We start from the raw sequence: 26440 nt of genomic DNA on the forward strand, positions 1-26440 counted from the left end.
CTTGACTCAACTGCTCTTCCTCCAGAAATCCCCATGGCCTACTCCTTTTCCTCTTTGCTCAAATGTCACCTGCTCAGTGGGGCCTCCCTCAACTACCTTACTTCAGAATATAATCCCCAGGTGTCTGGGCCCTCCCTATTCCCTTTGCCTACTTAATTTTTCTCCAGAACTTTCCAGCATGGTCTGTCCTTTGCTTATGTATTTTGTTGTCTGCCTCTTAAACTCCATGAAGGTAGAGCTCTTTGTCTGTCTTGCTCACTTAGAAATCTCTAGCACAGTCACTTGGCACAGAATAGGTGCTCAATAAATATTGACTTGACTTGCATTCTGGGTGGATACAGTTAGGGACTTGGGGTGACCAGGGGCTCTCGATGGAACAAGCCTTTTCCCACAGAGCCCACTGCCTGCTCAGCCCCGGAGATCCTGGCTGACAAGTGCCTCCTGTTGGGGCCAGACTCCTGAGAAAACCCCCCTCTTCCAGCAAACTGCATGTCCAGGAGGGAGCCACTTAAGTCCCGGCCTCTCCTGGATGGAGAACCAGTGTATCTTGGAAGACTCTTTTTTTTTTTGGAGATGGAGTTTCACTCTTGTTGCTCAGGTTGGAGTGCCATGGCGCAATCTTGGCTCACTGCCACCTCCGCCTCCAGGGTTCAAGCAATTCTCATGCCTCAGCCTCCTGAGTAGCTGGGATTACAGGAGCATGCCACCATGCCTGGCTAATTTTTGTATTTGAATTTTTTATTTTTTGAGACTGAGTCTCACTCTGTCGCTCAGGCTGGAGTGCAATGGCGCCATGTTGGATCCCTGTAACCTCTGCTTCCCAGGTTCAAGTGATTCTCCTGCCTTAGCCTCCCCAATAGCTGGGTTTACAGGCACCCCGCCATCATGTACGGCTAATTTTTGTATTTTTGTAGAAACGGGGTTTCACCATGTTGGCCAGGTTGGTCTCCAACTCCTGACCTCAGGTGATCCGCCCACCTCGGCCTCCCAAAGTACTGGGATTACAGGCATGAGCCACATGCCCAGCCTAATTTTTGTATTTTTGGTAGAGATGGGGTTTCATTATGTTGGCCAGGCTGGCCTCGAACTCCTGACCTCAAGTGATCCGCCCGCCTCGGCCTCCCGAAGTGTTGGGATTACAGGTGTGAGCCACCGCGCCCGGCTGAAAGACTCTCAATAATAATAAATAATAATAACAGTAACAATGGCAAGCATTTATGCTCGCTGGCCTTTCCCCTTGGGTCTGTATTAAAGGCTTCACATCCAATATCTCACTTAAGTCTCAGATCGTTTTGAGACCCATGATATCCGTTTTATACCACATTATACCCATTTTTAAAGATGAGAAAACTGAGGCTTGGAGAATATCCGTAGTAGTCCCACCATTTCCTGCGACTTCCTGGAGCCTGGCCCACAGAGGAGGGTTCAGGAAGGACGCTTTCCTTCCTCGCCCCAGGGAACAGGGAGGGACAAGAGCGCTGGCGTTGAAAGTGGGGGAGTCTGAGAGGCTTGGGCGCTGGGTGCGCGGGAGCGAGCGTGCGTGCTTGGCGCGAAGGCTCCTGGCGCAGGCGACCCGACCGCCCAGCCGCGCAGTGGCTTTCCGAAGGGGTGGGGCGGCCGCCTCGGGTCCTGACGTCGGGCGCCCTCCGGCCGTCACTCAGCGCTCGGCCCCGCCCCGCCGCGGCTGCAGCAGCAGCGCCGAGGCCCGAGGAGCCACCGCCGCCACCACCGTCGCCACCGCCACCGCCTCCCGGGACTCGGAACCCAGCGCTCGGAGCCATGGCCTCGGTCCCCGCGGGTAAGGGGCTGCAGGACACGGGGGCGGCGGGAGGGCAGCGCCCGGCCCCCGCACCCACCCTTGGCTGACCCGCGGCTCTCGCGTCTTGTCCCACAGAGGCGGAGACCCGACAGAGGCTTCTACGCACCGTCAAGAAGGAGGTGGGTGCCGGGGTGGGGGCGCTGGGCAGGATACCCCAAGGCAGAGGGCAGCACAGCCAAACGAGAAAAGAGCCTCCGTGGAAGGGTGGCCTCTGGCGGTGGGGGGGCGGCCAGACCAGGTGTGGGACTCACCTGGGTAGGCATTGACCTCCCGCAGGGCAGGAGGCGCAGCGAGGGAGTTTGGGGGTCGGCATAGGCATGGGGAGGCTTTGGCCCATTTGAGGCTTTGTGCGGGGGCGGATGCAGCGTGAGGCCCCTCCAGGTGTGGGGCCCACCTGGATGTGTCCCAGTAGAACCTCCGCTTGTGGAGGAGCAAGCAGGTGGGTGCGGTTCAGGAAGGGGATCTTCCAAGAGAGACAAGCTGCTGGGGGGAACCCCCACAGGGGGTGCTGGGGGAGGGGCCCTGAGGGGGCTGCTGAAGGTGGGGCACCCTTCGGGAAAAGGGAGAGGGAAAATAAAGCCTCCCTCCCCAGCCCCCAAATTCTCAGTCCTTGGAGCCACCTCCAGGAGCCAGGGGACTCCCTCCCTGAGAGTCCCGGGTCAGTGAGCTACTCACCTGGAAGTAGGGGTCCCTTCACTCCCCACCCCACACAGAGGGTGAGAATCAGAGAGGTTCTGCCATTTCTCTGCCCCTCCACTCTCCCTGGGGTCAGCGCGGGGGTCCAGTCTAATCTTTAGGGCTCATGACCAAAGACCTCCCAGAACCCCGTAGACAGGGAGAATTTGTAGTCCTTGGGGCCTGGGGTAGCATTTCCATGCCTGGACTGTGTGCTCTGGTGTGTACGCCTGCGTGGTTGAGGACCTGTGGCTGTGAGTATGTGCATATGAGAATGTCTGTGTGTCTGTCTGGAGATACCTAAGTGTATCTCTTTGCATTGTGTGTACACATATCTATGTGTGTCTGTATCTGTTTTTGTGAGAGTGGGTCTATGTGTGTGTATTGTGTGGTGCATGAGTCTGTGTGAATGAGTGATGCTGTGACTGTGCGTGTGTATCTTGAGTGGGTGTGTGGCATGTGATGTATGAGTCTGTGTGAATAACTAGGGCTGTGACGCCGTGTGTGTGCGTGTGTCTGTGTGTTGCCCTCCCCATTCTTCAGCCTCAGACCCCATTGCTGCTGTGTCTTTGTCACTTTTTAACCTTATGAGCACTTAGCCCAAGGCCTTGCATGGCAGCAGACCTTGTGGGCTGGCCTGGTTTCTGGGCCTGGCTTTCAGTGCGTCTGTGTGTGTGTGCGCGCATGCGTGTGCATGTGAATGTGTGTTGGGGGTGTCGGCTGAGGTGGCAGCATCAAGCATCACTGATGACCCCTCCTTCCCTGCACAGTGGCAGACAGCCACCAAGGGCAGCCTGGAGGCTTGGACCTGTTGCTGCCCCTCCCTCCTCGGGGAGCATGAGTATGTGTCTGTGTGTGTGTGTGTGTCTGTGTGTAGCATGTCCTATTTTGTTTAAAGAATGAGCTCCAGGGCTGGTTGGCACATTCTAGCATTTTCGAATGAGACATGCAGAATACATTGGATCCCTCAGAAAGGTCCAGAAGTTTTCAGCTCAGCCTTTGTATAGACTCCTGTGGGTACTCCAAGGGAGGTCTGTCTAGAACCTCTTTTTTTTTTTTTCCTGAGACAGCATCTCGCTCTGTGGCCCAGGATGGAGTGCAGTGGTGCAGTCTCCACTTACTGCAAACTCTGCCTCCCGGGTTCACGCCATTCTTCTGCCTCAGCCTCCCGAGTAGCTGGGACTACAGGTGCCCACCACCACGCCTGGCTAATTTTACTATTTTTTTTTTTTTTTTTTTTTAGTGGAGTCTGGGTTGCACTGTGTTAGCCAGGATGGTCTCAATCTCCTGACCTCGTGATCCGCCTGCCTTGGCCTCCCAAAGTGCTGGGATTACAGGCGTGAGCCACTGTGTCTGGCTTAGAACCTCTTTTCAACAGAACTCAGACCAACAACATTCTTGTGACTATTTCAGGGAAGGGGCATGTACCTTACAAAGCACCTGCTGTCTTTTTGTTCATGGTTTAACCAGACTTACATGTAATATGTGCCCCCAAGATGTTTTTGCCTGAGGTAGCTTTGTTTTTAAGGCAATATTTGGTTGAATTGGGGAAGGGGCTGCAGGCAGAAGAGAACACCAGTAAAACATCTAGGGAAGGCTCTGGCTGAGGCCCAGGTCCAAGCTCAGCTACCATCTTCCCCAGTTTACTGCACAGGTCCCTTCTCCTCTCTAGGACTCAGTTTCTCCATCTGCAGAAGGATGCATTAGTATCAGTGTCCTTTAAGGTCCGATCCGTGTCAGTCTAGTTTGGGTCTTGGGCTCAGAGACGGGGAATAACTTGCCCAAGAGCACCCAGCCAAGATGGGACTGAGTTGGGACTTACCCCCCAGGTCTTTTTGATGTCAGAGCCACACTCTGACCCTCCCATCCCACAAACATGCTCATCCAAATCTACATGGTACCACACCTTGGACAGAATGTGTGGGTAGTACAGTTTCTGCGGTACAGATGAGAACACTGTGGCCCAGAGACAATAAATGGCATTTCAAGGACACAAAACCAGTGTGGGGGAACAGGCTCTGGTCTTCTGTCTTTGAGTTCCTATTTAGCATAGGTACCCTAAGAACATGGCAACAACTCGGTTCCCCCCAAAGCATGTCTCTCCTGTCCTTTCCTTCCTTTGCTTACCTCTTTGCGGGGGCATCTCTCTCAGTGTCAGAGAACCAGTCTCCAGTGGAATAGAAGGGAAAGCTCTTTGCCTAGAAATCTGAGAGTCAAATCAGGTCCTCCTCCCCACTCTCTGGGTTCAGAGGAGCCACATCTCTGCCTGTCACAGCCTCACCCAGAGACTGCATTGTGTGTACACATATCTACATGTGTCGTGTGTGTATCTGTCTTCTGTGTGTATATCTGATTTTCCAGCCTTCTTTCTAGAAGGGGTGCCTTAATAATTGACATCTCTGGGCAGCTCTGCAAGGTTTGCCAGAGCCACTGCAGCCACCAAGGGGCCAGCAGAGGCTGGGAGCTGGAAACTGTCCAGTGCAGGCCTGGAGAACCAGTAGGACCCAGCACCCATCAGACAGGTCAAGAAGGAACTTCGGGCTCAACTAGAGCTGGAATCCAATTCCAGATGCGTTTATTTACTAAGGGCTGTGTGTCAGACCCTGGGCTAGGTTCTGTGGATATAGCAAGGACAGGCCCCTTGTAGATAGGCCCTGTCCCTGTCCTCCTGGGGCTGACCTTGCTTGCAGTGGAGGAAACACACTCCCACAGATAATTTATCACAATTACAAGGATAATGACAGGCTCTGCACAGAGATGTGAAGAAGAGGCACCCGGGGCTGCAAGAATCCAAAACGGACAACTGACCATGTGCAGGGGCCCAGGATGTGATGTTTCAGAAGACAGGTGTAAGATGAGTAGGACTTTCCATTGAAGATGGGGAGGGGGTTGAGAGACACTAAGAAAAACCATTCCTGGCAGAGGGTTTTGTACATGCAGAAGCTTTGTGGCTGCAGGGAACACTGAATTTGAAGGAACCGAAGTGACCAGAGCAAACAGAAAGGAGAAAGGTGCAGATGCAGAGAAGGCAGAACATATGGTCTTATCGCAAAAGCAAGGGGAAAGGAATGGGGAGGACATGGAGAACAGGGAAAGAAGGTGATGGAGCTGAAATTGATGGCCTGCTCACTGGACGATCTTGGACAAGATCTGTCTTTACCTTTATCAGTGTGTGGGTTTCCGTTTATTCATAATGGGGATGAAAATGATTCAGCTGGCAGGATAAACCCTGCGAGAACACCCATCACGTTAGCCTGAGCTGCTCCAGGGTAAGCATCCTTTTTTTTTTCCCTCTGTCCTCAGTGCCACCAAGAGAAAGCTGGAAACAAGGTGGCCTCAGCTGCAAACAGGGTGGCCTCAGCATGATTTCCTCCAGTTAAATCTCACCAGCTCTATCTTGGCTCCTTCCTGACTTCCTTTACCCTCCCTGCCAACCCTTAATTTTGTTTTGGTTCCCGGCGCAAGCAGGGACTGGCTTCCCGTTGCCATGACAACTGCCATTAAAGGAGCCAGCCATGTGATGCCAGTTGATAATGGAAGCAAAGTGACTAACTGCCTTGTTTTCCTGCCTCTGAGCTGGGGCTAGAAAGCCTCTTAATTGGAGGGGAGAATGCAGGGGCTGGTGGCAGGCAGATGAGACCCCAGGAAGGAGACAGGGAGATGAGGCAGGTCCTGGAGGGGAAGCTACATTTAGCTCTGCAGACTGGAGCTGGTGGAAGGGCTGTAATTGTGGAGCCCTCATCACAGCTGCTGAACAGAGCCTGTTTGGAGAACTGAGCCTTCCAGCCTCTGGGTTAGGGGCGATGAGATGGGACAGGAAGGCAGGACTTGCTAAGAAGGTTGGAGGAAAGCGAGAGAAGCAATTGATGTTACCATGGGAACTCCGCAGTTTTACTGGGACCCAGTGGTTCTTAATGAAGGGGAGCGGTTTTCTCTCCCGTCCCTAGGTTGGGTTCCCAGATAACTACCAGGTCGTCCAGTTAAATCTGACTTTCAGATAAACAGTGAGTAAGTTTTCAGTATGAGTGTGTATTGCTAAATCTGGCAACCCTACTCCAGGGGACCATTTGGCAATGTCTGGAAACATTTTTGGTTGTCACAGTTGGGGGTGCTACCGGCATCTAGTGGGAAGAGGCCAGGGATGCTACTCACATTCCTGCAGTACACAAGACACCCCCTCAGCCCACCACCACTAGCAGCACAAAGAAGTGGCCAGCCCAGAATGACAACGCTGTTAGAGCAAGAAAACTTGCTCCCTGCTGACCCTACCCATCCTGCACCCACCACGCCCTTCCCTTCTCTAGGCCGGTCTGATACGAATGTCCTATTCTTGAACAACTCATTCTCACTGCTTTTAGATTGTCTTGGATGCATACTTGGAGTCCAAAGCTGGGGCAGGGGTGGGCAGGGGCAGTGAACGAAGTCTTGGCTCCCTAGCCATGTCATTTTGGGAAAACGTCCTCAGAATGCCTCAGTTTCTCGCCTGTAAAATGGACTTAGGCCATAGGAGAGAGAATGCACACTATGTAATAACACTAGTAATTCCTGGCCGGGCACGGTGGCTCATGCCTGCAATCCCAGCACTTTGAGAGGCCAAGATGGGATGATCACTTTGGGCTTGGAATTTGGGACCAGCCTGGGCAACATAGCAAGATCCACATCTCTACAGAAAATAAAAATAGCCGAGCATTGTAGTGCATGCTGTAGTCGCAGCTATTTAAGAGGCTGAGGCAGGAGGATCCCTTGAGCCCAGGAAGTTGAGGCTGCAGTGAGCTGTGATCACATCACTGCACCCCAGCCAAGGCAACAGGAAGACCCTGTCTCAAAAAAAAAGAAAAAGAAAAAAGAAAAATTATGACTGGGTGTGGTGGCTCACGCCTGTAACAGCACTTTGGGAGGCCAAGCCAAGTGGATCACTTGAGATCAGGAGTTTAAGACCAGCCTGGCCAACATGGTGAAACCTCACCTCTACTAAAAATACAAAAATTAGCCGGGTGTGGTAGCATGCGCCTGTAATCCCAGCTACTCAGGATGCTGAGGCTGGAGAATCACTTGAACCCAGGAGGTGGAGTGCGGTTGCAGGGAGCTGAGATGGCGTAAATGCACCTCCAGCCTGGGCGACAGAGTGAGACTCAGGCTCAAAAAAAAAAAAAAAAAAAAAAGGCATTCCTAATTTCCTAGCTGTTTGCTGGGGGCTTCCAGCTTCCTCTGTGCTGGGCACTGTGCCGTGAACTTTCTGAGCATTATCCCCTTCACTCCTCATAAAGGAGAGAATCATCATCTCTTTCCATGATCGATGAACTGGAGGCAGAGAGGTGTTATGCAGCTCGCTTTGAGGTCCCACAGTCAGTCCGTGGGGAAGTCAGGGTTCAAACCTCACATTGCCGAGATCTGGAGGGGTGGCCTCATGACCTTGGCTTACAGTGAGCAGTGGTGGGGAGCTATGAGCTTCAGAAAAGTCCCTGAAAACACAGCTTGGCTTCAGGCAAATGCTGGGGAAGGAAATGGGACAGGAAAGGTCCATTAGTTCCAGCTTGTGCAGGGCTGTACGTGCCAGGCTGTGACATTTGAACTTCCCACAATGGATAATGGGGAGCTATAGAAGATTTATGAGCAAGGGAGGGTTTTGCTTAGGATTGTACTTCAGGAAGTTTCATCTAATAGCAGGGACCAGGATAGACGGTTTCTGCCAGCTCTTAAGAAGAAAACTTTCTCCCTCCCTCTGTTATTTTCTTTCTCCCCCACTTCCTTCCCTCCCTGCCTCCCTCCCTGCCTCCCTCCTTCCCTCCCTCTTTCCCTGCCTCCCTCCTTCCTTCCTTCTTTCTTCCTTACACAAATATTAGTTGAGCATCCACTATGTGCCAGGCCCTGTTCTAGAAGCTGCAGACTGAGAAGTGAGTAAAGCAAAGTCGCTGCTCATATGCCCTCATTCAGTGTACAGTATAGTGGCAGAAGAGCATATAGAGAAAACGATAAATATATATTAAAGGTAACAAGGGCTCCAAGGAAAATAACAGCTGGAGAGGGATGGGAAAGGCCAGAGGAGGTGGTCAGGGATGGCCTCACTGATGGGATGGCATTTGAGTGAGACCTGAAGGAAGGAAGGGGAGCAGTGTCGACATCTGTAGGAAATGTGTGCCTGGCAGAGGGAACAGCTTATGCAGAGGCTGTGAGGTGGGAACAGACCAGCTGGGAGGCCAGTGAGGCTTGGAGTGAAGAAAACAAGAGTAGAGATGAGGTTTGAGAGAGCGGGAGGGCTGATTGTTCAAGACCTTGTCCGTCGAAGGCTTTGGCTTTGACTCTGGGTGAGATAGGAGCCATGGGAATATTTTGAGCAGGAAAGGAACAGGCAAGTTTTGGGGACAAGTCGAGAGGAAGCAAAGACACTAGATCATCAGATAAGACAGGAAATGTCTGCCTTTGCTGAGCTTTCCATTCTTGGGCTGGAATCACAGCCCCCCACCCACTACTCGCCCCACTGTGCCAAGGAGAGACTCCAAAAATGCGTGTGCTTGAATGAATGCAGGAATGCCAGGTGGGCTATTTTGGGGCTCTCTGATGCTGGCAGGATTGACTCACATCAGCTTGCGTATGTCGTGTTTGCTGGCTTAAGAGGGCAGAAGCGCTCTTCATGAATAATGCAGCCATATCCACCTGAAGCATTATGATGCTTTTTCAGGTCTGGCAACCTGGCTTCTGGGAGCTTTTGCTAGTGATGAGCATCTGTGGCAGCTTAGGCACCTTGGTTCGACGTGGTGAGGCTGGCAGGAGGGCCCCTGGCTTGCTTGGCCGTGACGCTTGTACCATATGGCTGCGCCTCCCCCAGCCACCTCATGAGGTGCTCCAGGAGCTGGTGGTAGCATTTGTTGCTGGCTGGCCGGTAGGGAAGGGCATTTTGGTCACCCTTAAGGGCCCCCAGTTGCTGTCTGCAGAGCCCAGGATGGGAAGTGAGGAGACGACCTGTCCTTGTTCCAGTTCTGACCCCAACAATGGGTGTGGTTTCTCACAGGTCCCTTCTCAAGATCTCATTTTCCTGCTTTCTAAGTGGACGAGGTTGGACAGCTCCAGGATTCCAAGAACCTCAACTCATCTAATTTGGCCAGCGTCACTCCCTGAGAGCCAAATCTTTGTTTTTTCCATTCTGAATTTGCCAAGTATTTATTTAAGACTAATTAAAACTAAGTAGCTGGTAAGACTTTTGGAGTGCCTTCGGTTCACTCAAGGAAAACCAGGGCTTAACTAACACCATTCTAATGGGATAAAGATTTAAAAAACAAACAAACAAAAAACCACACACACAAAACTAGCATATACTGAGCATTTTATATCAATGACTTCATTTAATTATTGATCCCCCACAAAATAGATAACACCCCCTCTTTTATGGATGAGGAACTCGAGGCACAGAGATGACAAGGAATTCGCCCTAAGGTCACAGAGATTGTCATTGGTACAGCAAGGGGTCTGGCTGCACCGTCCTCCTCTGTATCACTCTGAAGCTAAAACCAGCAAAACCCACACAGGGTTCCAAGCTCCACTGAGAGCGTGGGGTCAGGGAGAAGGCCACATTTTGGAACCAGACAGCCCTATGTTCAAATTGTGGCCCTGCCATTTAGTAGCTGCATGAACCTCTTTGACATTCATTTCCTCGTGTGTCAAACAGCAAGGGCCTCAGCTACCACTATGCTGTCACTGTCAGGCAGTTGGCACTATTTATGGAGGGGCCAGGCACACTGCATGGCTCACCCTTTTGGGAGTAAGATGGACTCAGTCCCAGAAGGACACTTTGCTGCCCTTTCTGGTCGCATCTGAACTTACAGATGCCCTCAGCGCAGGATCTTGCTGTCTCTAGGTAAGCCCGGACGTGGGGGTGCTGCAGCCCCCAGGGCAGTGCTATGGAATGAGTCAGAAGAGATCTCTCTTGCAATCCAAAAGGACAAGACCTCTAGTGGGCTGAGTCTTGGCTGGCTGCATCACCATCCTGGGGAGGGCAGCTGGGTCTTCCCTCTGGGGCTGGCTGCCCATCAGTTCCTGGAGACAGTCCCTCAGCCTAAGGAGCTCAGAGTCCCTGGTGACTTTCCTGGCCCTGTACTTAGTTGCTGTGCACCCCTGGGAAAGGGGCTAAGAATGCTAAACTCAAATGTGGGGCAGTGTATTTTTCTTTCACTTAGTGATATAGAAGATGAGATGAATATATTTCTATGTTTTCTCTTTGCACAATTTTGCAGGAACTCAGATTGTAGGTTATTTACAAAGAACAGTAACAGTTCCTTTTGCAGTAAGGCCTCATTGAGAAAATGGATAGCTGAAGCCCTGAGAATTCAAGAGACTTGGTGATGTTACCAAAATGCCAGGGTTTCGGCCTAGGTCCTGCTGCTGGCCACACAGAAGGCCAATCACTGAGATAAGTATTGCCCAAGAAGAAGTCTTTTAATAGGGTGCTGCAGCAGAGGAGATGGGAGGTCAGGCTCACATCTATCTTCTGACCAACTAAACTCAGAGGTTTATATAGTAGGGAGGAAATGTAAGTGCATGCAAGAAAACTGGAATTAGAGAGGGGTAAGGAAAAGGAGTTGGTCAACAGGAAGCAGGTGGTGGCTTAGGCAGTCATGGTGAGTGAGGGGTGTTGATCTGTTTGTTCAGATGCAATGATCTGGTAAGTTTCAATTCCTTGGGGGAGGCCCGATGTTTGGTTTCCTGAGAAAGGAACTCAGATAAGACAAATGTAACTTTCTAAAGTTTTAAAACTGGGAGGATCAGTTTCTATGTTTATTCAAAAGAAACCATAAACATTAGTTCTATGGGATAGTTGGGCCAGTTTCAGTGATACTTGGGGCATTAAATGAATTCCTCTTTAATTATTATTATTTGGTAAATTATGCTTACTTGGTAAATTAGAATTGTAGCAACTACCATTTACCAAATATTGCTGTAAGTGCTTTGCTGTCTCTCATTTAATCCACAAAACAACCTTCCTACAGAGAAGTACAAGTAGCAACTGCTCTTTACTGACAAGGAAATTGATACTCAGAGAGGCTAAGAAACTGAACCAGGACTACAGAGCTGAGAAACAGCAGAGCAGGGTTTGTTAGCCAGCTCCATCCTCCATCCATTTCAAGTCAGATAAACCCTGATAAAACTAGCTAGAATGATAATAAACATATAAAAATAAAATGAAAAGAGAAAGTGAAGATAAAAAATTGATTTATTTATTTATTTTTTTTTTTTTTTGAGAGGGAGTCTCGCTCTTGCTCAGGCTGGAGTGCAGTGGCACAATCTCAGCTCATTGCAACCTCTGCCTCCCGGGTTCAAACGATTCTCCTGCCTCAACCTTCTGAGTAGCTGGAGTTACAGGCGCATGCCACCACACCTGGTTAATTTTTGTGTTTTTAGTAGAAACAGGGTTTCACCATGTTGTTCAGGATTGTCTCGAACTACTGACGTCGTGATCTGGCCGCCTCAGCCTCCCAAAATGCTGGGATTATAAGCGTGAGCCACCGCGCCTGGCCGTGAGTATCCTCAGCTTTTGTCAGGCCCTCTAAGGAATCCACAATCCAAATACCCAAATACAGTTCAGCATCACCCTATATCTTGGTTGGTGCTGGTATAATGAAGTACCGTGACTGGGTAGCTTCTAAACAACAGGAATTGTCACAGTTCTAGTGGCTAGAAGTCTGAGATCAGGGTGGCAGCGTGGTTGGTATCTGGTGAGGGCCCTCTTTCACTGCAGACTTATCATGTCCTCATGGCGGAAAGGGGTGAGAGAAGTCTTTGGGTTCTCTTTTATAAGAGCACAAATCCCGGCTGGGCGCAATGGCTCACGCCTATAATCCCAGCACTTTGGGAGGCTGAGGCAGGTGGATCATCCGAGGTCAGGAGTTGGAGACCAGCCTGGCCAACATGGTGAAACCCTGTGTCTGCTAAAAATACAAAAATTAGCCAGGTGTGGTGGAGGGCTTTAATCCCAGCTACTCAGGAGGCTGAGGCAGGAGAATCGCTTGAACCCGGGAGGCAGAGGTAGCAGTGAGCCGAGATCATGCCATTGCACTCCAGCTTGGGCGACAGAGCAAGACTGTCTCAAAAAAAAAAAAAAAGAAAAGAAAAAACAAAACAGCACTAATCTCATCCAAGAGTCACCCTCATGACTTAATTACCTCCCAAAAGCTCTTCCTCCTAATACCACCACTTTGGGGATTAGGATTTTATTTGTTTATTTATTTAGAGATGGAGTCTTGCTCCATTGCCCAGGCTGGAGTGCAGTGGTGTGATCTTGGCTCACGGCAACCTCCGCCTCCTGGGTTCAAGCAATTCTCCTGCCTTAGCCTTGTGAGTAGCTGGGACTACAGGTGCCTGCCACCACGCCCAGCTGATTTTTGTATTTTTAGTAGAGATGGGGTTTCACTTTGTTGGTCAGGCTGGTCTCGAACTTCTGACCTCAGGTGATCCACCTGCCTTGGCCTCCCAGAGTGCTGGGATTACAGGTGTGAGCCACCACGCCGGGCCCGGGGATTAGGATTTTGAAATATGAATTTTAGAGGGATATGCCAAAACGTCTGTAACCCCCTGCAGGAACTGTCCTAGTGTGATATAGAGATTATTGCAATACAGTTTCCTGTCCTCACTGTGCCTAGAAATGAACTCGTACCTCTTAGTTTCTACACCAGTTCCAATAATAATAACTTTCTGATAAAAATAACAATAATCAGCCTGGCACAGTGGCACACGCCTGTAATCCAAGCATTTTGGGACGCTGAGGCGGGAGGATCATGAGGTCAGGAGATCGAGACCATCCTGGCTAACACGGTGAAACCCTGTCTCTATTAAAAAATGCAAAAACTTAGCCGGGCGTGGTGGCAGGTGCCTGTAGGCCCAGCTACTCAGGAGGCTGAGGCAGGAGAATGGTGTGAACCTGGGAGGTGGAGCTTGCAGTGAGCGGAGATCTTGCCACTGCACTCCAGCCTGGGTGACAGTGAGACTCCATCTCAAAAATAAAATAAAATAGAATAATAATCACAACCCCAGTAATAAATATAATTAGCATTTATTGGGCACCTACTTTGTCCAGGCCTGCCTTGTCCCAGTATGTTAGCCATGAGTCATAAGTGCTTATCTACATTTCAATCAAGTGAAATTTAAATTTAATTTAAAATGCAATTCCTCAGTCACACTAGCCACATTTCAAGTACTCAATAGCCACGTATGGCTGATGATAACATGTGGGACAGCACAGGTATAGAGGGTTTCCCAAAAAGCCTATCCTGTTCCAGACAGTATTCTATGCACTTTGTATGGATTAGTGTATGTAATGTCAAAAGAAAGCAAACCAGGCCGGGCGCGGTGGCTCACGCCTGTAATCCCAGCACCTTAGGAGGCCGAGGCGGGTGGATCACAAGGTCAGGAGATCAAGACCATCCTGGTTAACACGGTGAAACCCCGTCTCTACTAAAAATACAAAAAATTAGCCGGGCGTCGTGGCAGGCACCTGTAATCCCAGCTACTCGGGAGGCCGAGGCAGGAGAATGGCATGAACCCGGGAGACGGAGGTTGCAGTGAGCCGAGATCACGCCGCTGCACCCCAGCCTGGGCAATAGAGCGAGACTCTGTCTCAAAAAAATAAAATAAAATAAAAATAAAATAAAATAAAGAAAGCAAACCCAGAAAACCATCAGAGGGAACAGATGAGGGAACTGAGACCCGAGGTCATCCAGGAAATAGCAGAGATTGACCTGTTCGTGGTTTTACTTACCCAGAGTGCCTCCCTTGATCTGGCATCGGCTGTGTGCTGGGTCCTGTTTGAGGCCCTCTGCCTCTATTCATTATCCCATTTTACAGATAAATACTGTAAATTGCAGCACAGAGAAGTGAAGTGACTTGCCCAAGGTCACACAGCTGGTAAGAGGTGGAGACAGGTTTTGAAACCAGTGTGTTAGACACACTTATTGGATTGCTCCTCCTTCTAAGGTCAGGTGGAGGTGGTTAGTTCTTCTCCAGAAAGATAATAAGTACTGTCTGATGTACCCGTGTGTGTTTTAAGCAACCATTTGGGAATTTCCTTTTCCATTTTCTGCAGCTGCCCAAACCACCTTCCCCTCCACGCCCCCAAGTTTGGCCGTCTTCCAAGGATCTTGGGTGGGCTTCGAGTCTGCGTGTATCTTCCTCATCCATGAGGCCCCTGGGTCTGTGGAGATGGGGGTGCTGCCAGGGAAACCAGACGCAAGCAGTGGGCAGGCACCCAGGAGGAGGTTGGCCAGTCTCCAGGGTGTGGGCTGGGAATGGAAAACGTGCAGGCAGTCTTCTCTGGGGATGGAAGGAGGCCGGGGAGCATCTTCACAGCTCCATCCTCTCCTGTGCATGGGCGTGGCAGCCTGAAGGACCTTTATACAAGGATGTCCTCGGGAGAATGCCTTGGAATCAGGCCCAGGGGGAGCCTTCTGGTCAAGGAGAGTCTGAGGAACCTGGGCAGGGTGATAAGGGGAGGCTCATTTGTAGGAACCCCAGCCAGGTTGGCCGGCCCTCACACTGTCACAGAACAATGCTGGTGCCTATTTATAGCAAGCCAGTAAACGATTAACGGGCCAGGCTGGCAGCAGCCAAGTTAGTGGTGTTTGTTTCTTCTGTAAGCCTCAATAACTACATTTAGGGCAGGTTATGTGGCGAGGAATTGGAGGAAGAATTTTTCTAATACTCTAAAGCTCCACAGGCTCTATCGTTTTTCATTCCGCCCTCCCTATTCCCACTTCTCCCATGACCAGGGCTGTAGGCCACCCCTGTGTGGCTTTGTTTTTGTTATCTATGCTGTGTGGGAAGTGACAGGAAAGATGGAAGGGTGTGGGCAGGAATGGCAGGGGCACATCTGTCCTGAAACTGCCTGTGAGAGGGGTCCAGGCCAGGAAACTTTGATGCATTCACCCGCATTTGCTAGGCACCTACTGTATGCCAGGCTCTCTGCTGGGCACGGGGGAGACAGCAGTGAGCACAACAGGTGAGATCCCTACCTTCAACCTAGAGGGCAGAGGTGGATAATGACCATGCAAACAGATGAAGAAATGCGATGAATTCAGAAATGGATGAGAAAACAGCAATGCAGTGGGGAGAAAGGCTGGGGTGAGTTGGGTAGGCAGCAGCTTACCTGGGCAGTCATGGTAGGCCTCTCTGAGAAGGTGGCATTTGATCTCATATCCTTTTCTTTCTTTTCTTTCCTTTCCTTTCTGTTTTCCTTCTTCCTTTCTTGATGGAGTTTCACTTTATCACCCAGGCTGGAGTGGAATGGCGTGATCTCGATTCACTGCAATCTCCACCTCCTGGGTTCAAGCGATTCTCCTGCCTCAGCCTCCCGAGTAGCCGGGATTACAGGTACCTGCCATCATGCCCAGCTAATTTTTGTATTTTTAGTAGAGATGGGGTTTGACCATGTTAGTCAGGCTGGTCTCGAACTCGTGACCTCAGGTGATCCACCCTCCTTGGCCTCCTGAAGTTCTGGGATTACAGGCATGAGCCACCACTCCCAGCCTGAGTTAATATCTTGATGACGAAAAGAAGAGGCTGTGTAGAGAACTAGGAATGGCAGAGGGAATGGCAGGAGCAGAGGCACTGAGGCAGGGAGGAACGTGCAGCATTGGAGGAAGGCAAGGGAGCAGGAAGTGAGGAGGAGAGAGATGGGAGACAGGCCAGAGACAGAGTGTTCCCCTGAATGTCCCCCTGGGGAGGTGGCAGGGAAGATTTCTGAGCTGACACCACAAGACACCTTCTCTACAAAAGCTCCAAAGCCCATTGCAGGTCGTGGTGGACTGCAGGCACAGGGGATCCCTTTGCGAAGGAGGCGCTTAGCCTGTCTGCTGAAAGTCGAGATCCCTGCTAACATCTTCCATGACTTGACAGTGTGAGGAAAGGACATTGCTTTCTTATTTCCCCCTCCACGAAGTCTGTATTTAAGACTTATTAAAGTCTTATTAGACCAGTTTTAGGTTCTCAGAAAAGTTGAGCAGAAGGTGCAGAGATTTCCCATATATCCTCAACCCTTCCAAACGTGTAGCCTCCCACACTGTCAACGTCCTCAGCCAGAGTGGTACTTTTGTTAGGGTTAATGAACCCACATGGACACTTATCCCCCAGAGTCTGCAGTTGACATTGGGGTTCACTCTTGGTGCTGTGCGTTCTGTGGGTTTGGACAAATGTCTGATGGCATGCATCCACCACCACAGTGTCATGTGGAGAATGTTTCCACTGCCTTGCAGACCTCCCATGCTCTACCTGTTCATCTCTCTTTTCTTCCCAACCCCTGGCAGCCCCCGATCTTTTCACATCTCCGTAGTTTTACCTCTTCCAGGATGTCATCTTATTGGAATTGCATGGTACATAGCCTTTTCAGATTGGCTTCTTTCACTTAGTAAAAGGCATTTAAGATAGAACATTTCTTTTTGTCACCATGATTCCTCTTGGGGAGCTGATGTGGAGCAGAGAGGGTGCCAGGTGGTGCTGGGCATGCAGGGAGAGGTGTACTGTGAAAAATGATAGCCAAAGGCAGAGGTGGAGCTGGCAGGTGCCGCTGTCCCCTGGCTCTGGGAGCAGCAAGTTGACTGTGACTGTGATGTTCGGCTTCAGAGGGCTAAGGGAGCAGGTGCATTGGTCGCCCTGCTACTGTGGTCTTCATTGCAATGTGGGGCTCCAGAACACGAGACTTTGATTTCAGTCCCAGCCTCCTCACAGGTCTGATGGTGTTTGCCCCTCCCAGGATGGCTGCGTTATTGGGAAAATGGGGATGATAACAATGACACCTACAATGCTCGTGAATCTCTGGGCTCAAATGTGTAAAGCACCCAGTTGTGAAAAACACCCATAGGTGTCTCTTGAATGAATGAACAAACCTACTGTGTGCCAGGCTCAGTGCAGGAAGGACAGTCCTGGATTTGAATCTTGCCCTGCCATTTCCAAGCCTTGTGCTCTCGGGCAAGCCATTTCATCTGACCAGAACTCAGTTTCCTCATCTGTAAAGTAAAGAGGGTAATTGTACCCATTTCACAGAAATACTATGGAGATTAGATGAGATCATACTCCAAGGCATGGCGCCAGGCAATCAGTAAACAACATTTTATAAATAAATGCTGGCCGTGACGACTTAAAACAAATGTATAAAACACTGAACATGCAGCAGCTATTATGCCAAATGTTTTAAATGTATTGTCTTGGCTGGACACAGTGGCTCATGCCTGTAATCCCAGCACTTTGGGAGGCTGAGGCGGGTGGATCACTTGAGGTCAGGAGTTCAAAACCAGCCTGGGCAACATTAAAAAAAATTAGGTAGGCATGATGGTGTGTACCTGTAGTCCCAGCTATTCAGGAGGCTGACACAGGAGGATTGTTTGAGCCCAGGAGTTCGAGACTACCGCGAGCCATGATCGCATAACTGTACTCCAGCCTGGGCAACACACTATCCCTAAAAATATACTTAAATAAATAAATGTATTATCTTAACGCCGGTGAGGCAGGTGCTGATATCACCCATTTCACAGATGGGAAAGCTGAGGCTCAGAGAAGGGACAGGATTTACCCAAGATCATGCATGGATAAGCTGGGATTGGAATTCTGGGAGTCTGATTCCAGAGCCTGATGCAGCAGGTGTTACTCTAGGAGCTCAGAAGAGGGCAACCTGCGTGGACTGCTGGGCTCAGAAAGGGATGTGGAGAGGGGCACGTGACTTGGCCCTGGAGGATTGCGGGATTTTTCCAGAGCTGGAAACAGAGCTAGGAATGGGTGAGGATATCAAGTGGAGGGCACTGCATGGGCAAGGACCAGGAGGTGGGAGTCATCTGGGTCACACAGAAGGAATGGCATGTGTGTCCGGAGCCCAGGGTGTGGGGAGGGAAGGAGACAGGATTCAGCAGGGAAGGAAAGTTTGGCCACAGCATAGAACCAGGCACAGCTTGCAGGGCTGCGGCACCGTCTCTCCCCCTCCCCACACCTGAAGTCTGTTTGTGTCTGTGCTTTGGAGCTTCCCAAAATACTCCTGTCTCCACCCCATCACCATCACCAGCCCCATTCCAGCCCCTCCCAACTGTCACCTTCTGTGTACCTCACCCTGATAGATTTAAAAATTAAAAGCCGCCAGCTCTTTCCGTAGACTGTTTCTCCCTGATACAATGTCCTTACATCTGTTCCTTCCTTTGAGCTCCACGGTGGCTATGTGGGAGCAGTCACAGGCGATTTTTTTCTCTCCTTTACAGTGGGAGAAACTGAGACCCAGAGAGTTAATTCATATTTGTTCTTCACATCTTGAGCCATCACCACCTTCAGGAAGCCCTCCCTGACCTTCCCCATCACCCTGTCAGGTCTGGTTTCTTTGTTATTCTCCTAGAACCAAGGTGCAAAGAACTGGTCTCACTTTGTAACGATTTGCCCATTTTGTGATTCCGTTTATATCTTTCCATCTCCCTGGACTGTAAGGCCTGCGAGGACAGGGACCACATCTGCTTGCTCCCCGGAGGCTGACTCACAGGAGCACTCGAGAAATTGAGTGCATGAACGACAGTTTTGGTTCCTGTGATATTTGCAGGAGACGTTAATGGGACGTGGAGGAGGCACACTTGTCCCAGCTTAGGGGATGGGGAGTGTGGCTTAGGGGGGAAGGCTTCCAGGAGGAGGCGACACCTTGGCAGAAGCTTGAAGCCTGAGTTGCAGCTAGCCAGCTGGAGCATTTGGGGAGGGGCATCTGGCAGAAGGCAGCACGTGAGCAATGGTATGGAAGTGAGCACTTAGTGCCACCTTTGGGGACCAGGGCTGAGGGTCAGTGGTCCAGGCAGGGCTGGAGATGCTGGTTCATGATTCTTGTCCTGAGAGTCCCAGGTGCCTGTGAGAGTGGCAGAGTGGCACAGCCTGTCCTCCGCTCGCTCCATTGCTCCAGTGGTTGTTGAGGGACCTGTGAGTCACCCCCTCTTCTCCCCACTTTGCCCATATACTGAGTTATTTTTATTATTTATGGGTTTTTTTTTTTTTTTTTTTTTTTTTTTTTTTGAGACAGAATCTCGCTCTGTCACCCAGGCCGGAGTGCAGTAGGGTGATCTCAGCTCACCCCAACCTCTGCCTCCTGGGTTCAAGCGATTCTCCTGTCTCAGTCTCCCTAGTAGCTGGGATTACAGGTGCGTGCCACCACACCTGGCTAATTTTTGTATTTTTAGTAGAGACGGGGTTTTACCATATTGGCCAGGCTGGTCTTGAACTCCTGAGTTCAGGTGATCCACCCACCTCAGCCTCCCAAAGTGTTGGAATTACAGGCGTGAGGCACCGTGGCCAGCCTGTGAGTTATTTTTAAAGCCACCCTGCAGGGCCCTCCAGGTATCCCAATTTAACCATCCTCTCCACTGCCAGTTTCCTCCGGAGGTGAGCGTCAGGAAGCCCGTGTCATAAGTGGGTGCTAGCTCAGTGGTCCTCACCCCACCTGCGTGGTACCCCACCTCAACCACCAGAGACCCCAGGTGGGGAGTAAAGGTGGGACACTCTGAGTCAGCAGGCCTTGGAGGAGCATGGGACAGCTGGCCTGGGTGATTTTTATTTAGACCTACTGTGTGCCACAAGCTCTGTGCTGGGTGCTTTAAACCAGGGGTGTCTGTGGGCCAAATCCCACCTGTTTGTACCCACCCTTTACATTTTTAAAGGTTGTAGAAACAAAAGATACCATGGGATAGATTGTATGTGGCCTGAAAATAGGTTTGCCAGTTTTGGCAAATAGAAATTTAGCAAATAAAAATAATTTGCCAGATGTGGCAAATAAAAATTCAGAATGCCTTGTTTAAATTTGAATTTCAGAGAATCAATAATCCATATAATATTTGGCGCATACCTATACTCAGAAGATTATTCCTTGTTTATCTGAAATTGACATTTAACTGGGCATCCTGTAATGTATCAGGCAGTCCTACCCCAAACCTTAAAACATTTGCTACCCAACCCTTTACAGGAAAAGTTTATTGATCCCAGCTTTAAACACGTATCAGTGGGATCTAGAGCCAAGGGGGCTTAGGACACTGCCTGGAACCTAGCTGTAAGCATTAGCTGCTGGTGTTAGTGTTGCTAACGTAGCCCGATTGATCCAATCATCAGCATTTCCTGATCTCCTGCATGTGTGGCCGGACACTGTCCTAGGGGCTGAAGCTCTTCATGGGAGAGATGGAGGCTAAATGAATGAGCCCAGAGATGTATAAAGAGAAGTCAAGTGCATGAGTCCTAAGTAAGAGTATGCAGCAGAGGAAAAGGGTAGCGATGGCAGGTGTGAGGCCCTGTTTTAGACAAGGTGATCAGGGAGGCTCTCCAAGGGGGAGATATTGGAGCCGACTACAGAATGGAGTGAGGATGTGGCTTTCTGGGGGCTACCCCGTCTCCAGCCCTCATGGTGTGCCCAGCCCTGTTCAAGTGCTGTGTATGTTTTGCTCATGGCATCCTTGCACAGCAGTCCTATGAGGTGATGCAGGTACCATCCCCATTTCACAGATGAGGAAACTGAGGCCCGAGGTCACCCAGCAAATGGCAGAGCTGGAGACTGACCTGTTTTTATTTTTACCCCCTCCCTGCTCCCCCCCAGTCCCCCCTCCCCCCTGCCTAGAGTGTCTCCCTTGATCTGGTACCGGCTGTGTGCTGGGTCCTGTTTGAGGCTCTGCCTCTATTTTCTGCAATCTTTATGACAGCTCTGCACCCTGGGGCATGTGAGTCTCATCTGGGGTTCAGAGGAGTAAAGTCAGCCCAGTGTGGGGAGGCAGGGACGAGTAGCAAAGTTAATGTGGAACCTGGCAGGACTCAAGGTGGGCAGCAGAGGGTACCTGGGTGTGGGCAGGTGGCAGGTGAGAGGACTGGAGAAGACAGGGCAGGCCCAGGAGACCCAGAAGTCTCCCTTCCTGCCTCACAGATTGCCCTGGGTTTCCCTGCCTGGAATTAGCACTCACTTGCCCTGAGTCCCTCCTGAGATTAATCCTGTTTTTATGCTGTTTAAATATTTGCAGGTGGAGAGAGGGAGGGAAGGCGGGGCTGGTTTCTGAATGGTTGCAGGGTGGGGCTGGAGGTGGTTGGGCAGGTGCTCAGAGGCATGACGTGGAGGGACGGGGCTGGGCTACAGCCTCAGAGGCCAGCTAGGTCCCGACTAGCCAGGAGGTGGGAAGCTCAGGGAAGGCGGCACTGAGCTGAAGGATGCCTCAGCAGCCGGCCGTTCACCTGACGCCCATGGGCATCTCCTGGGTAGTCCGTGTCGTCTCAGGCTCCCTTATCATTTGAAGAATCCCTGCTGTGTGTCAGGCACCATCTCCAGGATCTCATTCAGGCCTCTCACCTTACCCCTAAGAGGGAGGGGTGCTGGTTACCACCCACCTCACTTTACAGGCATCCACATGAGGTTGGAAACTTGCCCAACATCACACATAGAGTGAGTAGCCGAGGATTCGACCCCAAGTCAGTGACTCCACATACTGGGCTCTCAGCCTCTCTCAGCTGCCTCCTGCACCCTGTCCTATTATGCTAATTTGCTGGTTCCAAAAGGAATGAGCTCCCCATCATTGGAGGAATGCAAGCAAATGTTGGAGCACCCCTTAGAATGGATGCTGTGGAGGGATAAAAGCCTCCTGACCACCTGGACATTTGTGGACCAGCATCTCCTGAAAGACCCCCTTTGGGTGTGATTGGTGCAGTCTCATCAGGCACCCCAGGTCTGCTAACTCCCAATGCGGTGTTTCTTTTGGTCCTCAAGTTCGGAGAAGCCGAGGAATCCCTTCTCACGGGTTTCCTAGCACCTTGATTTTCAGATGACCCAGTTCTGGGCGGGACTGGAGGCAGGGCTATAAGGCAGGCCATCAGAGAGGCCTAGTTAGAGTTCCAGCAGTGCCCTTTCCTGGCTGTGTGACCCTTGGGAAAATTGCATAAACTCCTTGAGCCTCAGTTTATATACCTTTAAAATGGAGCAATAATGCTCTTTAGAGGATTAAATAAGAATTCTATAAAAGCACCTGGCACATAAAGTATGTTCAAGTAAGGAACTTAAATTTGCAAGGGAAAAAACCTCATTAAAAAGGGAGCAAATGACATGAACAGATACTTCTCAAAAGAAGATATACATGCGGCCAACAACCACATGAAAAAAGCTCAACATCCCTGATCATTAGAGAAATGGAAATCAAACCACAGTGAGCTGCCATCTCACATCAGTCAGAATGGCCAAGGTTGCAGAGACAAGGGAATGTTTATACACTTCCGGTGGGAGTGTAAATTAGTTCAGTCATTGTGGAAGACAGCAACAGTTCCTCAAAGACCTCACGACAGAAATACCATTCGATCCAGCAATCCCAGTTACTGGGTATATACCCAAAGGAGTAGAAATCATTCTGTCATAAAGACACATGCATGCCAATGTTCACTGCAGCACTATTCACAATAGCAAAGGCATGGAATCAACTTAAATGCCCATCAATGGTAGACTGGATAAAGAAAATGTGGTACATATGCACCATGGAATACTATGCAGCCACAAAAAAGAATGAGATCAGTCGGGCGCAGTGGCTCACGCCTCTAATCCCAGCACTTTAGGAGGCTGAGGCAGGCGGATCACGAGGTCAGGAGATCGAGACCATGCTGGCTAACACGATGAAACCCTGTCTCTACTAAAAATACAAAAAAAGTAGCCGGGCGTGGTGGCGGGCGCCTGTAGTCCCAGCTACTTAGGAAACTGAGGCAGGAAAATGGCATGAACCCGGGAGGTGGAGCTTGCAGTGAACTGAGTTCGCACCACTGCACTCCAGCCTGGGCGACAAAGCAAGACTCCATCTCAAAAAAAAAAAAAAAAAAAAAAAAATGAGATCATATCCTTCTCAGGAACGTGAACGGAGGTGGAGGCCATTATCCTTATCTAACTACTGCAAAACAGAAAAACAAATATGACGTTTTCACTTATAAATGGGAGCTAAGTGATGAGAACACATGGACACGAAGAGGGGAGCAGCAGACACGGGCCTATCGGAGGATGGAAGGTGGGAGGAGCAGAAAAAATAACTTGGCTAATAGGCTTAGTACCTGGGTGATGAAATAATCTGTACAACAAACCCACGTGACATGTTTACCTGTATAACAAACCTGCACATGTACCCTTGAACTTAAATTTTTTTTTTAAAGGAACGTGTTCAAGTAAATATTCTCTTTATCATTTGATTCAAAACAGCCTCCTCCAGCTTCTGCTGTGAGACAAGGTGTTCATTAGAACAAGGGCCCTGGGTCTGACTCCTGCCACCTTTGAGTAACCTAGGGCAGCTTATGTGGGGGGAAAAAAAATCTGTGCCTTAGTTTCCCCAGCTCTAAAATGGAATAATTTGGGGACTTACATCATCAGGGTTGTTGTGGTTACACACAGTTCCTGGAGCATAGTGAGTGCCTAAAAAAAGTCAATAGTGAGCTTCACCACCATAAAGTTCCAGCACACAGGCCACAGTGATCCCTGACCACCACTGCCTCAGGACCAGCCCAGACTCCCTGGCATCTGTCAGCCTTCAAAGTGGATCAAGCCCAAGCCCACGTCTAAGAGCCTGGAATGGGGAAAGAGTGAGCTGAATTCCAGCTCTTCCTTCCAGGGCTGCCTGGCCCTCTTCCCCTGTCCACAGTCTGGTCTGTGCCCCAGGATGGGTTCGGAGGAGTGTGCAGCCTCCTGTCTTCCTGCATGGAGACAGTGCCCTTTTCTGCAGTGTTCAAGGGTAATAACCTGTTACCCTCCTTGCTAATTACCAGCCTTTTCAATTTCATCTCCTGGCCTCAGGTTGTCAGCTTGTCATTAACTCCTGGGGAGATATTCTAGCAGGTAGCTGGGATATCAGACTTCTGGGGAGATATAACCAGTACTGGGTAGCAAAGGTGGGAGAGGTCCTCACTTACCCCAGCCCGTCCCTCAGGCTGAGAACTACATGCACCCTTATCAGCAGCTCCAGATCCATTCCCAAGGTAAGAGGTTTGCAGCCAGCTTCCTGGCTGTGTGACCTCAGGAGAGGAGCTTAACCTCTCTGAATTTCAAGATCCACAGCTGTAAGTGGACAACCTTTTCCACTCTACAGCGTTTGGACTTGAGACAGTGTGTGAAAACCGTCATGGTGGCAACAGGAAACAGATGGCTCCCCCAAACCGAGTACATTAAGGCAAATTTAATAAAGAGGCTGTTGACTAAGGTGGTGGGAGGAAGGATGCTGGGAGTCCACAAGGAAGGATATAGCGCCCCGTGGCTGTTAACAGTGGGAACCAGGAACCATCACCACTCCTGGGTCTGAAGGGGCAGGAGGGAGAGGTTACCAGAAGAGGGCTAGGTGTATGGAGAGGGTCCCCAAACAAGAGCTGTGGCTGCCAAGTCCCTTCCTTAAGGAAGCTTGAGGTAGCTGGTTTTCTATCCACTCCCACCCTCCTTTTCTCAGTGTTGTTTCACTCTCCCTCTCTCCTTTTCCTTTCGCTTGAACTCGAGTGAAATTTGAGCGCACATGAGAATCCCTGGGCCGGCTTGGGAAACGCCTCCAGCAGTTGGGGAAGGGGGTTAGGGTTAGCATTTGCATTTCCAGCCAGTCCTAGGTGATGCTGATGCTGCTGGCTCATGAGTGAGCAGCTGTGCTACTACTGCATAGCACTTTCCCTGAACCTCTTATCTCATCTGACTCTCTGGCTTACTGCACTAAAAGCCCCTCCTGGACAGGGCTGTGATTCCTTCCCTGAGGCTTTCCATACCTTGCACCCAGTATCACAGCCCTGATTACAGGGGCTAGGCTTTTGCATCCTCTGTGGCTGAATTTGCGGGCATTGCACCATTTGCGGCTTGTCTCTATTGACTTGGCCCAGATGGGTTCATGCTGTTAGTGGTCCTTGGTGGAGATGGACGTCAGCGTGCAGGTGGGTTAGGAGGAGGTGCTCTTAGGATCAACACCAGGAGGTGGAGCGAAGCAAGCAGGAGAAGCAGAGGGAGAAGTCAGGCCATGATGCAGCCTCAGGGGAAGCCTTGGCCAGCCCTGCAGGGAGTTCCAAGGGGAGCTGGGATGGCCCTTCCGAGTTGTCCTGAGTTGGGGCAAAGTGGCTGGAGGTTTATACCCCACATGCAGCAGTCATTGGATGTGTGCCTCGTGGGAAGAAGCGAGACCTTGGAAGAGGCTCTCTGGACACCTGAGGCAAATCCTGTCCCCCGTGGGGCTGACAGCTGAGGGTCTTTGACAGTTCTGATGGGATCTGGGTGGTGCAAGGCAGCAACTACCTCATCAGCCAAACTTGGCCAAGGACCTGGGAGGCAGTCAGGGCCTTCTCATGCCCCTCCACTGCCCTCTCTTCCCATCCTTGGTTTCCATGGCCCCTGTACCCCATACTCCTTCTTCCCTCAACTCCAAACCAAAAAGCCTTCTTGATATCCTTTGAGCACACAGGCCCCCAGCGGAGACACCTGCCTGTGGCTTTGCCAACAGCCAGCCTCTGCACCTCAATTTTTCTTGACCAGGCCATCCTGTAATACAGAGAAGCAAAAGTCCCCAACGCCCCAACCTAGCGTGCACTGAAATGAAGAATAAACACATCAGTGTTGTTAACCTCCAGGTGCAGTGGTTAGAAAGAGGAAGGGGAAGAGACTGTTTGTTCTGTGTTGTATCACTGAGTCCTGGAGAGGAGGCCCAGGTTGTCTGGGTGCATCGTTCATCCCGCGCAGAGTGTCAGGGCAACAGCCGTCTGCGGGGAGGCCTCCCGGATTCCCGGCTCCCTGACTCAGCCCATGGCTGTGTTAGTGCAGGCACTCCCGCAGCTATCCAACACAGTCCTGGGGTTTGGAGATTTGATGAATTAGCTCATCTGACTCCTAGATGTGGGGCAGTGTGTGGTGGGAAGAGGCTTCCCTTAGAGTCAGATTGACCAGAGTTTAAACCTCAGATTTGTTGATGATTTTGGGCACGTAGTAACCAGGGTCCCTGAGCTTTAGTG

General features: G+C 50.6%; 1 protein-coding gene across 1 annotated transcript in view; it reads left to right on the top strand.

Moving 5' to 3' along the window:
• The first annotated feature begins 1674 nt into the window (after positions 1 to 1674).
• SGSM1 (small G protein signaling modulator 1) overlaps positions 1675 to 26440 on the top strand; it is a 119179-nt gene continuing 94413 nt past the window's right edge. The window contains 2 exon segments of the mRNA XM_030914273.1: positions 1675 to 1798; positions 1895 to 1938. Of these exon segments, the coding sequence (XP_030770133.1) occupies positions 1780 to 1798; positions 1895 to 1938 (63 nt within the window). The 5' untranslated portion in view covers positions 1675 to 1779.

Source organism: Rhinopithecus roxellana, chromosome 13 (assembly GCF_007565055.1).
Source record: "Rhinopithecus roxellana isolate Shanxi Qingling chromosome 13, ASM756505v1, whole genome shotgun sequence".
NCBI classification, from domain to species: domain Eukaryota; kingdom Metazoa; phylum Chordata; class Mammalia; order Primates; family Cercopithecidae; genus Rhinopithecus; species Rhinopithecus roxellana.